The sequence below is a fragment of the Pygocentrus nattereri genome, chromosome 11, assembly GCF_015220715.1.
Source record: "Pygocentrus nattereri isolate fPygNat1 chromosome 11, fPygNat1.pri, whole genome shotgun sequence".
Taxonomy (NCBI): Eukaryota; Metazoa; Chordata; class Actinopteri; order Characiformes; family Serrasalmidae; genus Pygocentrus; species Pygocentrus nattereri.
This window is the reverse complement of record NC_051221.1, coordinates 22028088-22041565: the sequence shown is the minus strand read 5'-3', so window position 1 is coordinate 22041565 and position 13478 is coordinate 22028088. Positions and strand designations below refer to the sequence as shown.

Here is a 13478-nt window from a genome sequence, read left to right as displayed (position 1 = left end):
AGGTTTTCTTTATTACGAATAATTCTGTCTGTTTTCCTAATAAGATTAAGTGGTTTTCATGAAGCTATAATTATACAGCTTTTACAGTTTATTATGCCTTAATCACCAGTGTTTAATGATTTAAGTCTAATATAATTTCAACATATAAATTGCAACAATTATGTGCACTTGGAGCATCTGCTGAATAGCTGTGCCTCTCCAGCCCACCGATAAAGTCTACAATAAAGTCTACTCCAGAGTGGTCACCACAAATAGAAACACAGTGGCCTGTAAAGTAGGCTATATTTGCTATCGATGATGATTTCTAGCTATTGCCATGCTATGATTTTTAGTCACCAAACTACACAGAGTATGAAGCATCATGTTATTACACCATGGTGGTTCTCACTGGAAATCGTGACTGAAAATGTTTTTGTTACTGTGATTTTAAGACTGGTGCATGTAAATGTGCCTCGTTCTGAAACACCTCTTATAACTTCTACATGTGTAGGTGAACAAGTGGAAATATATAAACGTGCTATTTTTGTCACAAAAAACATTAAAAACTGGCATTTTCTGTATAATATGGACTTAATAATATGTTCTGTATAATATGGGTTAACAATGTTTACACGCTACATAAAATTTCTCTTATTGGAAAAAAAAAACTTTTAAAGTATTTTATTTACATTACACATCACACTAATATAGGATGTAGATGACGAGTCACATGTTTGGTGTCCAAATTGTGTTTCCTTGGTGAAGAGCTGGAGCTCAAAGACCAACACTTAGAAATCAGTCGACACCCAAAGTATTCAAAATCGTTTTGTCGTTGTTATCTTCACTCTAAATATGGCTGTTCATGAAGTGACAGATCATTTCAATCACGCTATTCCAAAGCGGGAAGAGAGGGTTTTATTTTACAGAAAGAGTAGGACGACTGTTTACTTCTCGCGTTAGCAGCGTTAGCCTCCAGTGCTAAGCTACGGGAGAAAAGCTTGGACACAGAACAGGTCTCGGCTGAGTGAGTCAACGAGCCAAGACCTGTTTTCCGTGCAAACGTTTAACACGGGATCTATTCGCTTCAGCCTTTGGCTGCTTCGTGTGTCAGCTTTCGGTCTTTACCCTCTAGGTGGTGCTGACAGCTCGCACACCGCCATCGCGCTCACGCCATGACGCACTTCCTGGGACTTGTAGGCCGTGCGAGAGCGGATGTGCTCTCGGGTTTGTAGTCCTCGGTCCAGCTACGTCCTGTTGAGCGTGTAACGTGGGTGATGCGCTTTCGGGAACCTGTCTTCACACCGCGCTCCTGCTTCGGCGGCGCGGCCGTGCGTTCCTCCGGCAGAGGAGCACAACACTGAAAGTTTCTTCGGTGCGCGCGTGTATGAGCGCGCGAGCGAGCACGCGTGCTGCCCGACGTGAGCGCGCGCAGGGAGGCGGGGGACGCTTCAGAGTAACGGCACCGGGGCGCGCGCGAGGTTTTGAGTCAGAGCCCCCAGTTTTCTTCTTGTGGATACATCGGTGAGAGAAACTCCTGGGAAAATGAGCGAAACATGACTCCACAGCCGTCGGGAGTGAAGAACAGGGGAGCTGCGAATGACAGCTAGGACTGGTCCGCCGGCTATGGCTCTGCGCCGCGGGGAGAGTTAGCGAGCGCCTCTCGGGCTGAGGAGTGGTTGACACACACCGCGAACGGAGGTAATGGAAGTTAACGTAGTGTCAGAAAGCCAGTTTTAGTATTTCTTTAAAGAATAGTCTTGCTCGCGTAGTGTAACCTGTGCAAAGACAGGTTAAGGTTGACTTACTTTGCTGCACGGTAACACAAAACGGTCTTGTTGTTATGCCAAGCTCAGGACGGCGCTTAGTAACTATTGCTGTTAGAGTTTGTACTGACCGAAAACAATCTTACACTCTGGGAGTTTGGAGTTGGGTCACGCTTTTGAGTCCCTTTAAAGCAACTGTGAGCAAGTTTTGAGTGTTTTAGTTGTTTTGGCGCACGTCCTTCACGCGGTGTTTTTGTTTATGTATTTAACTAGCTGACTTCCTCGTCGCATCCGTGTTAGCAGTGAACTATTGTCCCGTTTAAATAACCTGGCTAACTAGCGCAGCTAGCTAACGTTACATTCTCAGGAAACCGTTATTTTGATGTTAGCTTTACCTGAGGGCGAGAAGGTCTCTAATCCTCCCGTGAACCGATGTCACTCAAATTAGACTCTTGTGCTCCTGTAGGATTTAATGTTACATAACCATAAGCTGGGCTGGGTTCTCGCACCTCTTGCCCTGCTCCTCATCCCGAGTTCATACTCTTGGCAGTTACATTATCGCGTGTACTTCTCCGCTGCATCTGGAGGAAAGTGGGAACAATACAAGCTGCGGCGCTTTTCCTGCAGCGCTTTTAAGACACGCTGTAATCGTGAGCACAAAAGATAACAACCACCCTGAGTGGTGTGCTAACATCTAATAATAGCAGAGCCGCGCTTAGAGGCATAATAACGGGTTTCACAACAACGAAGTGGCTCAGAATGAGACGAGCAAGGAGCTTAAACTCACCGGGAATAAAAAATAATACATATGCGTATCTGGATGGGACAGTCATTGGTCAGCTCTGGGCTATTAATTTAAAATGTGTTCACCGTGATATAAAAGTAAATGAGCAGAAACGCTTCTGAGATCGTAATGCATCCACACCACCGTTCACTTGTCTGTGTAGTTGATGTTGTTATTCTGTTCTGTAATCATTTAAATTGTATGCAGTGAGATGTTGACATGAAGAAATTTTAATAAGACGTTTTTGGGGAACATTAGGAAATTATCTGCGTCGAGATTTGATCACTGCTTTTCAACTGCGAGGCGTTCTAAATGTTAATTTTAGAACAATGTCATTGTCAATGTCAGCTGTCTTATTCATGAGGAAGTCATCTACTGCTCTGTGGGTGTATATTTCTTTATTTTATTCCCACTATTTTCAACTGGAGAAAATAAGATTTTAAAATAAGATTCTAAAATACATTAAGTAAAACAGAATTGTCTTGTACCTGAAATAAAATTGCTGTGTATAAATAAATGTATTGAGTGAATAATGTATGTTGAGGGTTGGTTCGGGAGGCCAAAACCAGATGTAATGTTATTTACATATTTACGTAATGTTAAATGTTATTTGCAGTGGCCTTTCAGGGTAAAATATACGCTGAACTAAACATAATACTTGTAGAAGTTTTTTTATAAAGCAGAGGATAGTGGCGATTTTTGAAAACGACCACTTTCAGAGTTTATATAGCGGTTTCTGTGAAAGGCAGCAAATGAGACCCCAGAAGAGGGTGAGGGGTGTATCAGTGCTAGAGTTTTAACCTGTGGTAGATTGTATTGACTTTTTTGTGTCTAAAACAGAAAACCTGGAGAAATGTTTTAGTACTAGATGTAAAGAAAGTAAAAGGTCAGTGATATAAAGAACTAGTCTGAACATTTCTGAAGTTCTGTTTGTGTTTTTGTTTACAGTGGAATTAAATACCTGGTAGGCAGCACTGTCCTCAAGGTCAGCTGGAATATGATGTACATTTGATGAAAACTAATGATGGCTTTAATATCCCTAGAGATGCTTTAATAATCTTCAGGCGGTAGCTCCATGCAGCATGTTTTATTATCCACCACTACTGGTCACTGCATAGGTTCAATAGAGTAGCAGATTAAATTTCACATATCGTTATTTTAATTATTATGTTGGTGCTGTGGTGTCATGCTGCCCTGAAGTTTCACTTCAGTGAACCTTCCCATCACCCCCACCCCAACAAACCACATAATAGCTTCTGCCAGCTAAACGGAGCCGCATCAACCCGAAAAATCCCATCAGTGTGGCCTATTCATAGCACACTCCCTGCAATTTACTGGGAAAAAGCTGAAGCACTTGTAACTGCTTGTAACTGCCTTACCTTTTATACCTTTTTTTTTGTTGTTAGGCCGAGATAACAGCTGAGAAGTTTGATGGTGGTAGAAGGGGAGAAATCAAGATTAAAATGTTAATCTGTTAAGAAGGAAGCAACTCCCTTTTAATATTGTTACTTATCTGCTTACTGACTGACAGCAGAACAGTTTTAAGCCCTCACACATACTGAGTTGAACACATAGCACATCTCTTCTCATACCAGCATGTATTTCTCACATCTACAGTACAGGCACTACTGACTTATAAATAACTCTGGAAGAAAATAGACTGGTTTGTAAGAGCAAATGCTCAAACAGACAAGCGTATGTGTAGACAGCTGGAAAAGACAAAACAGACAATCTGAGGTGTGCCTGTACTACAATACCAAGACATCTTAGATATCTGATGTATTTATGGGCAGAGAAAGAGAGCGAGAGAGCAAAAAGTGGAAAAAGTAGAAGCCTGTGTGTGTTCACTTTTGTGTGTGTGTGTGTGTGTGTGTGTGTCTGTGTATATACACGTCCAGGCCTTAATGAGTCATCATGCTCCACAGGTCTTGCCCTGACAACGCGAGTGCGGGTCATTAAAGCTGTGTGTAGCTGTGCGCGATGAGTAGTTATTAAGCAATGATAATTACTGTTCCTCACTTCCCCAGAGAACACACTGCAGCAGACATGCTGTGGAAGTCTCTGAGCTCTGAACTCCTCTTCTGCTCTGCATACTTTATAATTGCACATTTAAAGAATAAGATGACCCCTTGGTCACGTCTGTGTTTGAAGAAGACATGTAGCACTTTAAACCACTGCCTCCTGAAGAGGGAGGCCATCATAACCTAACACAAACACATTGAATGTTAACCTTTACAAGACTCGGGTTTTTACTGTCATTTTCTTGTACTCTGTAAAATCAGCCTGAAATATTTATTTACCTTGTTAGTTCATGTTCCTGCTCATATTAAGCATGGTCCATCATATCTTGTTGTTCAAAAGACAACAACCTTGTTTTCCCATAATCTTGCCCACCTTCGAAAGTTTTGATTACATCACCAGACACCAGCTGGCAAGGAAAAATAGTATTAACCAGAAAACTCATTTCATTTCCCCTTCACTCCATCCCCACCAAGAGAACCCTCCCTGATACTGTATTTCACTCAGAAATACATCACGGTTTGGAGGAAAATGTTAAATAATGACAAATGTCTTATCTGCTCAAATTGACCCTAAGGAGCACATGTTAGTATAGCTTTGTCAATGGACATATTAATCTTAATCAGAATGTGTCTATTACTTTAAATAATTCAGTGCCATCATTTTCATCATGTGAAACTGAAACCTGAAAATGAAACATGAGCTTGAAAGCAAAAGTCACATGAGATTCAAAAACAGAGTCATTGAAACTTACAGTGCATGAGTAGCTGAGCTTCAGGGCGGAGCTACAGATGCTTCGAAAGGTCAAATTGGAAAATTATATTACTAAATAAAACAATTTAATCATTTATCAAATTAACAAGCTATTAATGTGTCAACTTTAGCACCACTAGAAGTTACATATTATCCAATTAGTTACATAGTTACTTACAAACTTACAGACTTTGTACGTTTGACTTATTTTTTCCAGCTACATGAGAAACGATATCAAATCACAATGTTTGTCACCAGCAGTAACTGGGATGTATCAGGTTGGTTTAATATTATGAAACTTATGCCTGCAACATAATTTCCGTGCAACGTGATAACTACATGAAATCATTAAAGAGCATTACACAAGGCGAGTTAGCAGCCCGTGTTTTTGATACACGATATTATTCTCATTATAAAGCCATTGGAGATGTTTAATGTGAAGTCTTAGAAGAACAAGCTGAAGAACAAGCTAAACAAGGCGCACTTCACTCTGAGAATATTCATAGTTTAGTTCCCTAAAAAAGGAGCATCTGGAGAGGAGAAAAAGTTTACAGCTACGTAAATCTCAAAAATAGCAGACTAACAAAGAATAGATGGTGACACAAGTAGCCCTTTAAATGGTTGTTACTGTTAGCTGACTAGCTATTGCAGCTGGTAACAGAAACATTTAGCTTTGAGAAATGCATTACTCAGGAAACTGACAGAATGAATAACTACCAGCCTTGAGTGATTTGGGTTGATTTTCAGCTGCCCAATTAACCATCTCCTGTTTTATTTTCTTGACTGTTGATCCAGTAAAGTCAGTTATTTTAAAGAATGTAATCTGATGTAATCACATGATATATTTTCGCTGTTCTGATTGGCTGTTTCATGAAACTTGTGTCATGAAATTGAGAAGTTTGCGAAAGGTTCAAGTAAGTTCATTATACAACTCAGGTGCAGTTTAGTTTCCTGTAGGTTTCAAGCAACAGATGTCACACTAAAGTTTCTCTGTGTAAAGAAATAAAGGTATTAAACCATGGATCTGGTCCAGCTTGTGCTCATCTCAGAATATGATGGTGCTGATCTGTCATCACATTAATGTCAATTAGCATGGCATGATAGTGCCTTTCTGCTTTTCTGACTTTACTAGAAATGCAGCCTAATTTGCCAGCTCAGTTTCATGATGCTCAGTTACGGGTAGGCTGACTGATAATGGGTCATTTGGATCATTCGTGTTTGGTAGCAATTACAGCCTTCACTGCACGTGATTACTGTCAACACTTTGGCAGTGTTCCAAACTCTTCTTGTTAGTTCAGTTAGGGTTACACTGTGTGCGCATGTAGATTGATTTTCCAGTCTGTTTTACCCCCTTGCAATTGCACTGTGGTAGTTACTTCCCGATAAAAGCGACGTAAGCTGAAGTACTGAGATTTTTTTTACTGAAAGAGACAGGCAGCCTTGACTGTGGTGAAAAAGCAGCCAGGGTCGGAGCTCTCCCAGGGCTGCTTTTACAGGTGAGATGTCAGTTTCTGCAGCGTTTATTCCAGCTTTAACAATAGATTGTATCCTAGAATGTTACGTCAGCAGGAAACTGAACCAGCAGGGAGCCTTTTTTTCCATTTATTTTGGAGTCGTCTTTTAAAGAGGGTGAGAAATGCTTCAGCGTGTTGATGTCTGCTGTTCACTTACAGTTAGCTCTTTTACAGCTCCTTTTTTCTTATTACTGTGGCCATATTGTCTGCCGATATCCAGGGCCAAACCGACGACAGCTTTTTCTTTTTCATGAAAAGTAGTTGTGTGTGAGCTCTGTGCATAGCTGTGCCGCGCTTTGTGTCAACCATGTAAAACGACTTTTCTCAAGCTGGGCAGTGTTAACCGAGTATTGCATTTCAAAAAGTTGCATAAGATGATGGAATAGTTGCATAAGATGATGGAAAAGTTGCACAAGATGGGTTTCATAACTCAGCGTAACATCACTTAAAATTATTAGTGTTGAGTGTCCAGAATGAAAAAAGGAAGATTTAACAGTGAAGATTTCAGCAAAGTGAATGAGTCGGTGCACTTGCATATGCTTATCACTTAGCGTCCCATGTCAGAGCACTCTGAGTTTCCTAATGCAGCACACTCATTTGCATCATGATATTATCATTATCTCTTACTGATACCCAGTAATGATAACCTTGTGTTAGTGTGACTTTTCATAGCTGTGAATAAACACAACCTGTACCTGAGGGTTGGAATGCAAATGAGCATTCAAGAAATTTAATATCAGTAGGTCTAATAACTATTCTGATTTCCCTGAAGTCCTTTTTTTCTAGTCATTTGTATCTCAAATAAATACAGAAGCTGGGTTTGCTGTGCTGTGTTCACGTGACATCATTGTGCATTTACTTAGCATTTTGATGAGCTGATGTTCCTCAACAGAACCAACATAGTAACCAGGTCGACAAGTAATTAGCCTGCATTACATTCGTCTTGAGTCTATCGGGTCACTTAGCAAAACCTGAACTCTGTTATCCTCTGTATGTCTTAAGTGTATTAATAAAGGAGCTAAATAAAGGAGCAGACCTGCCATAACAAACAGCTTCTACATTATACGCATCCCTACATACCCATGGTGAGCATTACAAATGGGTTAGTAAGTTAATTATTGGTCCAGTTTAACATCATATTAAGTTTGACCAATAGTTCCTTTGTTGATCAGGCTTTCTTATGCTGAACTATGTTGTATTCAGAAGGATTTGCCTCATCTGTTACATCAGCTACATAAAAGTATGTAGTGAATGTTTTTTTGATGAACCAGTTTCAGTAAATACATGTGGAAGTGCAGTTGCAGGTGTTAAAGTGTGTTCTATGGTTTTTCCTGTTTTTACGTTTTGCTTCTGTTGAGGGTCAAGAGTTGCTGTTGTTTTGTATGACAGGGTTTTTACTGGAGCTTGCTGTTTTAGAGACCACTGTATGATGTCTCCCTCGCTCTTCAGTCTTCTTCTTCTGTATCTCTCTTTGTCTCTCTCGCTATCTCGCTCTCTCATTCTCTTTATCGCTTTCTGTCTTTCCTTGTCTTTCTTTGTGGGTTTTCTTTCTGCTTTTCTCTTTCTGTCTCTTTCCTTTCCCTGTCTTCGTCATTCTCTCTTCTCAGTATTGGTTTTCTTTTTCTTTCTGCCCCCTCTGTTCTTTGCATTGTTTTTCCCTCTTTCTCTTTCTATCTCTCTCTCCCTCTCAATTTCTTTCTCTCTTTTTCTCTCTCTCTGCCCCCCACTTTGTATTGTTTCATTTTTTTCCTCACTGTCTCTCTTCTCTCTCTCTCTCTCTCTCTCTCTCTCTCTCCCTTTTTTCTCTTCTCCCTCTCTTTCTTTCTCTCTCTCTCTGAGAGGTTCTTTGAGAGTTTTCTGACAGGCAGGTAACATGCTTTCGTTTCCAGCTCAGTGCACACTGCCAAGCTTTAATGAGCTTGCCAATGCAGATTTTCGACGTGACGTTTCTTTTCTGAGCGTTGCAGGGTTCTGCTTGCACTTTGCTAATTTTATCCTACACGTTTTCAGACATACAGTATTAGCTTGAAGTGGTTGACCAGTCAAATAATGCGTGTTTCACATACTAAACATTTCTGTTGGTGCTATAATCCCGTACTGGCTGACTTTAAGAAATTTCCTATTAATTTTGGTTTATGACTTAATGGACAGGAATATCTCAAGCAACAATATGAATACAAATTTACAAATTCCCACTCCTTCTAATCTGAGATTAGACTTACATGGTGTTGGAAAAAGCAGGTCCGTGGGCAGGCTCTGTTGTTTGGGCTTTGTCTTCCTGTAGAGTGTCTTTGGTGTTGTGCTGGGCCCTTGGGAGAACTGAGCTTGCTCCATATTCAGCATATGCAGCCTAGTCTCTGAAGACCTGCTCAAATCTCAGATTGACCCAACTGTATCACGATCCTGAAGGGAGTTTCCCTCAGGCAAGAACAACTGTGTAAGGATAGAAAATAGAGGAACCCTTTCATATTTCTGTTCCTATAAAAATCTCTGTGGTTTAGTCATATCCTGTATGAGCGTGCACTCATAGCACTTCTCTGAGTCCTAAGCATTTAAGCAGACAAAACAGACTAACAAATTATGGATGCTAGTTGCTCATGACATTGTGTTGGGATGCAACTGCAGACTCTGTGGTGATAAGACTGCAGATAGCCTGGAATCAGGTTACAGTCTTGTTCTTTTCACAGCTGAGCTGTGGAAGTTTTAATGGTTTATAAAGTAAGTGTACATTGTCACTTAAATGATTATATTTTATAATTAATCTAGTAAAATATGTGCCCAAGCAATAAAATATTTCATTTGAACTGTTTCTTTCTTCATGTTTCTTCCAGTAGGAGGATTTATTTATTTTTGCATCTCACTGCAAATTGCCAACTAATCATTATTGATTTATCAACAAGTCCATTTTAATTCAAGATGTTTTTTTAACAGAGGAATTGAGTTTAATCGAGAAATTGTGTCTGCCTGACAACAATGTAGGGCTGGTGAAAAATAAAGATATGTATTCAGTGAGTATTTATTGTTTATCATTCATTACTGTTATGGTTTACACTTCTGCTGCATTTCCAAAGATTCTGCTCATCACTGTTGAGAATCATATTCATAAGCTCTGCAAATTCTAAAAAGCAGCCTTGAACATCCAGTAAAACACTTTGTGATCTTGCTGCATGATATCTAGCTTGGATCTTTCTAGAAAATGCCAAATAACCTTTCTGGAAATCAAAGCTTATCTGAAAGTATGTCCAGATATCTTTTTCTCCTTGTTTACAAAGTAAAACTAGGGCTCTGTAAGGACACTCAACGTCGTTGAGTCTGTCTCTGCGAATCTGGCCTAGTTTGAGGTCTTTATGTTCTTGTTCCAAAAACAACCGTTAAGCAAGGTCAGATTTGAATTTGCATTCTTCTTGCTGCTCAACTTTCCTCCTAGGTCAGTTTTGCCCAGGTGTGGTGCTCCAAGTAGGATAGCTCTAAAAGTAAATTTGTTTGTGGGCTTGTGGTCCTCCCTGTGGAGATTGGATTTCTGTAGAACCAGCTATATTTGTCCTTCCGCACTATATAAAAGAACTTGTGCATTTTCTAATTAGGCTCTGTTCTAAGTGCTCTGCTTTGTCCCTTGTAGGTCTTTGCAGTGGTTGATGTGGTCCAGAGTGGTTGTTGAATCCTTTCAGCAGTAGACCAGAGTGTTCAGGGCCCCTGCACTGGTCGTTCATGGAGGTCCGCTGGGTCCTGCTGCAGCTCGGGACCAGCCTGCTCCTCCTGAGCGCGGTGGCACAGTCTGCAGAGAGCCAAGGCTTTTACACCAACTCCTGGGCCGTTCACATCCACGGGGGGGAGGAAGAGGCCCAGTGCATAGCACGCAAACATAACTTCATCTACCATGGCAATGTGAGTGGGAACCATGCATTTTCCAACCAAATTAAAGTGTTTCATGTGGCTGGTTTGAAGTTTGCTTACGCTTTGAGGTGACTGTGTGAGTGATGCTTGAAGTATAAATCACACACAAAAAATGAGTTAGAGGAAAGACCAAAAGCTTGTTTGTGACTGTGGGCATGCGTGTGCGTGCGTGTGTATGTGGTCCTGCTCTCATATTTTATTCCTATAACAACAGGTAATGGTGCCAGAACTGTGAGAAAGAAGGCATTTTTATTTTGTTTTGTTTTCCTTTGTTTTTTACCATGTGTTACCGCAGTTAGAATTTAATTACAGTTTAAATTCATGGTAGGTTACAAAATATCTTCTCAAATATTATGACCACTGTTTGCAAGGATTAAAGTCAACTGAAAATCAAAATGGTTCTGCTTTTACTTTTTTAGTTCATGTCTCTGCCTGTTTTATCATAACATGACATAACCTTTAAGGGCGCTGCAAAAATGTGCCTATTGCCACAGTTTATTCTGCTGTTCTCCAGTAATTATATGGTTTCCCAGTGCTGTGCGTTTAATTAATATGTAAAGAGCGCTGTTTAATAAAGCTGAAAATTCATGGATTATTGTTTTAGCTTTGTCTTTACTCTGATTGAACAAAACAATAATAAGCACATACTAATCTAAACTGCGCTCTGAATGAACTTGTACTTTCATTCTGAAAATAATCACAGTATATCCTACACTAAAAGAACCCTTGTGCATCTTTTACATAATGATAGAGACACGGTAACACACACAAAACTCTGCTTCTGTGTGCTTTCACTATAGCCAGCATGGACATACACCCACCGTTGCTGTTCTGTCAGAAGATTTGATAGGGTTACATGTCCAGATTCTCAGAATGGACTGGAAGCAAGATGCTCGATCTTTTGTTAAAATGTAATGACTTTTGCGCACCTCGTGTGCTAGTGGGGGAAAATAATATTAAGTAATATTGTGTTTTACCTCTGTTTTCTACTATTCCCAGTTATCATCTTGTGACAACACTCAGCTCACTCAGATACCCTTCTTGATACCTTGTTTTACTCGGAAATATGTCACAGCACACAAGGAACATGCATTTTGATTTCTGAATCATGTTGCCTTTGAGTTAATTAGACCTAGCACCAATAAAAATCTGTTTTGAGACTTCATAATTAATTCATTTGGCTGGATAATGCCCCGGATTTAAGTGATTTTTTCGGTTATACAAACAAACAAAAATGTTTCATGTGGCTGTTTTGCAGTTTTCAAATGCTTTGAGGTGATGGTGTGAGTGATGATAGAGCTGGATGCTTTAGGCATTAACTGTATATATGAAAACCAAGATAAGGAAGTGGAAGATCGGAAGCACAAATGTTTTTGTCCCTGTGTCCTTTGTGTATTTTGTGGTATTTCCATCTCTTCCTTATCCTTCTGTTATGGTGCCAGAATTGTGGGAAATCATTTCTGTATTTCATTGTTATTTGCATTCTAAATGCAAAATGTTTAATCCTGTGACAGACAGTCAATAGAGTCTAATTCCAATTTATATTCAATGTAGGCTACAGAAGGTCTACTAAAATATTCTGATTACTGTTTGTAAGGATTAAAAGTTAATCAGGCCTAGCAACAGAGGAAATCAGTAGTCTGTTTTGGACAAACAAATATTTGTATCCCCAGGCTACAGTCCAATGCAGTCTTTTTGTTTGCCACATATTTTCATATTACTCTGCAAAAATATGATGTCTGGGATCATGGAGTGAGAAAAGAACATTTACTCATGATCATTTTAAACAAAGATCATTAGCTTCATGCAGATCTGCACAGATTAGCAGCTCATTAGGCCCTGGAAAGTCTGTGATATAGGAGCTATAGATTTTAACATCCATGAAGTTTGCAGATATTCTGGGGTACTCAAGTTACATTAATATGTTTACATATATACTATGCTGGTTTGACATTTGGCTGCTTGATATTCGTCTAAGTCTGCTAGTCAAACTAAGATATGATCATGAAACAGCATGATTTGATTGTCACTGCTGGACTCAAGCCTTAGTCAGCCATAGCTTACCAAGATTATTGGTCACACTGTCTGGATCGCTCCACTGATTCATACATCGAGCTTTTGTGTCATTTTGCGGCTTTTTCTGCAGTATCGCATATGTGATGACCACTTCATAACAACAATATAAATGTGAGTGAAAGCAGGTAACAAGGCTGCTCTTTTGCAAAGAGGAAAATACAGCCCTCATGTTCAAAATTTTCTCAGCAATACACATGATTAGGCATTGAAATCGATGGAGACCAAAGCATCAGCAATATTATAAACAGTGGGGAACTCATTCATAAATAAGCGCCAGTGTTTCATGAAGGGGTCCCTTCACATTCAAAGTCAGACTGTGCTGGTTTGCATGTAACCAGTACTATAAATGGAATAGTCTTTTATACAGCTGTTGTGCAAATCACAGTTCAGTTTAAGTTCTTGGACAAGTGGTCTCACACCAGTCCTCGGAGAACCCCGAGACAGGCCACGTTTATGCTCCATTGTGAGTTAGGCTGGATAAAAATCTGCAACATCAGTCAGCTTATATTATCAGGGAATTATTAACCCCCTAAAATCATTAGTGTTTTTGAACATATTTTAATAGTGATCAGGCCCACTAAGAACTCTATTATGTGCATGCAAATGTAATATCTTAAAAATTAAAAAGGGTCTTTTGCAGTGATGCCATACAAGAACAATATTTGTTTGCTTGATCCTTTCAGTAGACGATTCCTT

The 13478-nt window shown here is 39.8% G+C and overlaps 1 protein-coding gene across 1 annotated transcript in view; it reads left to right on the top strand.

Moving 5' to 3' along the window:
• Positions 1 to 1163: 1163 nt before the first annotated feature.
• The window catches only part of furinb (furin (paired basic amino acid cleaving enzyme) b), a 110162-nt gene continuing 97847 nt past the window's right edge, over positions 1164 to 13478 (top strand). The window contains exons 1-2 of the mRNA XM_017700099.2: positions 1164 to 1677; positions 10432 to 10697. Of these exons, the coding sequence (XP_017555588.1) occupies positions 10521 to 10697 (177 nt within the window). The 5' untranslated portion in view covers positions 1164 to 1677; positions 10432 to 10520. The remainder of the gene's footprint in view (positions 1678 to 10431; positions 10698 to 13478) is intronic.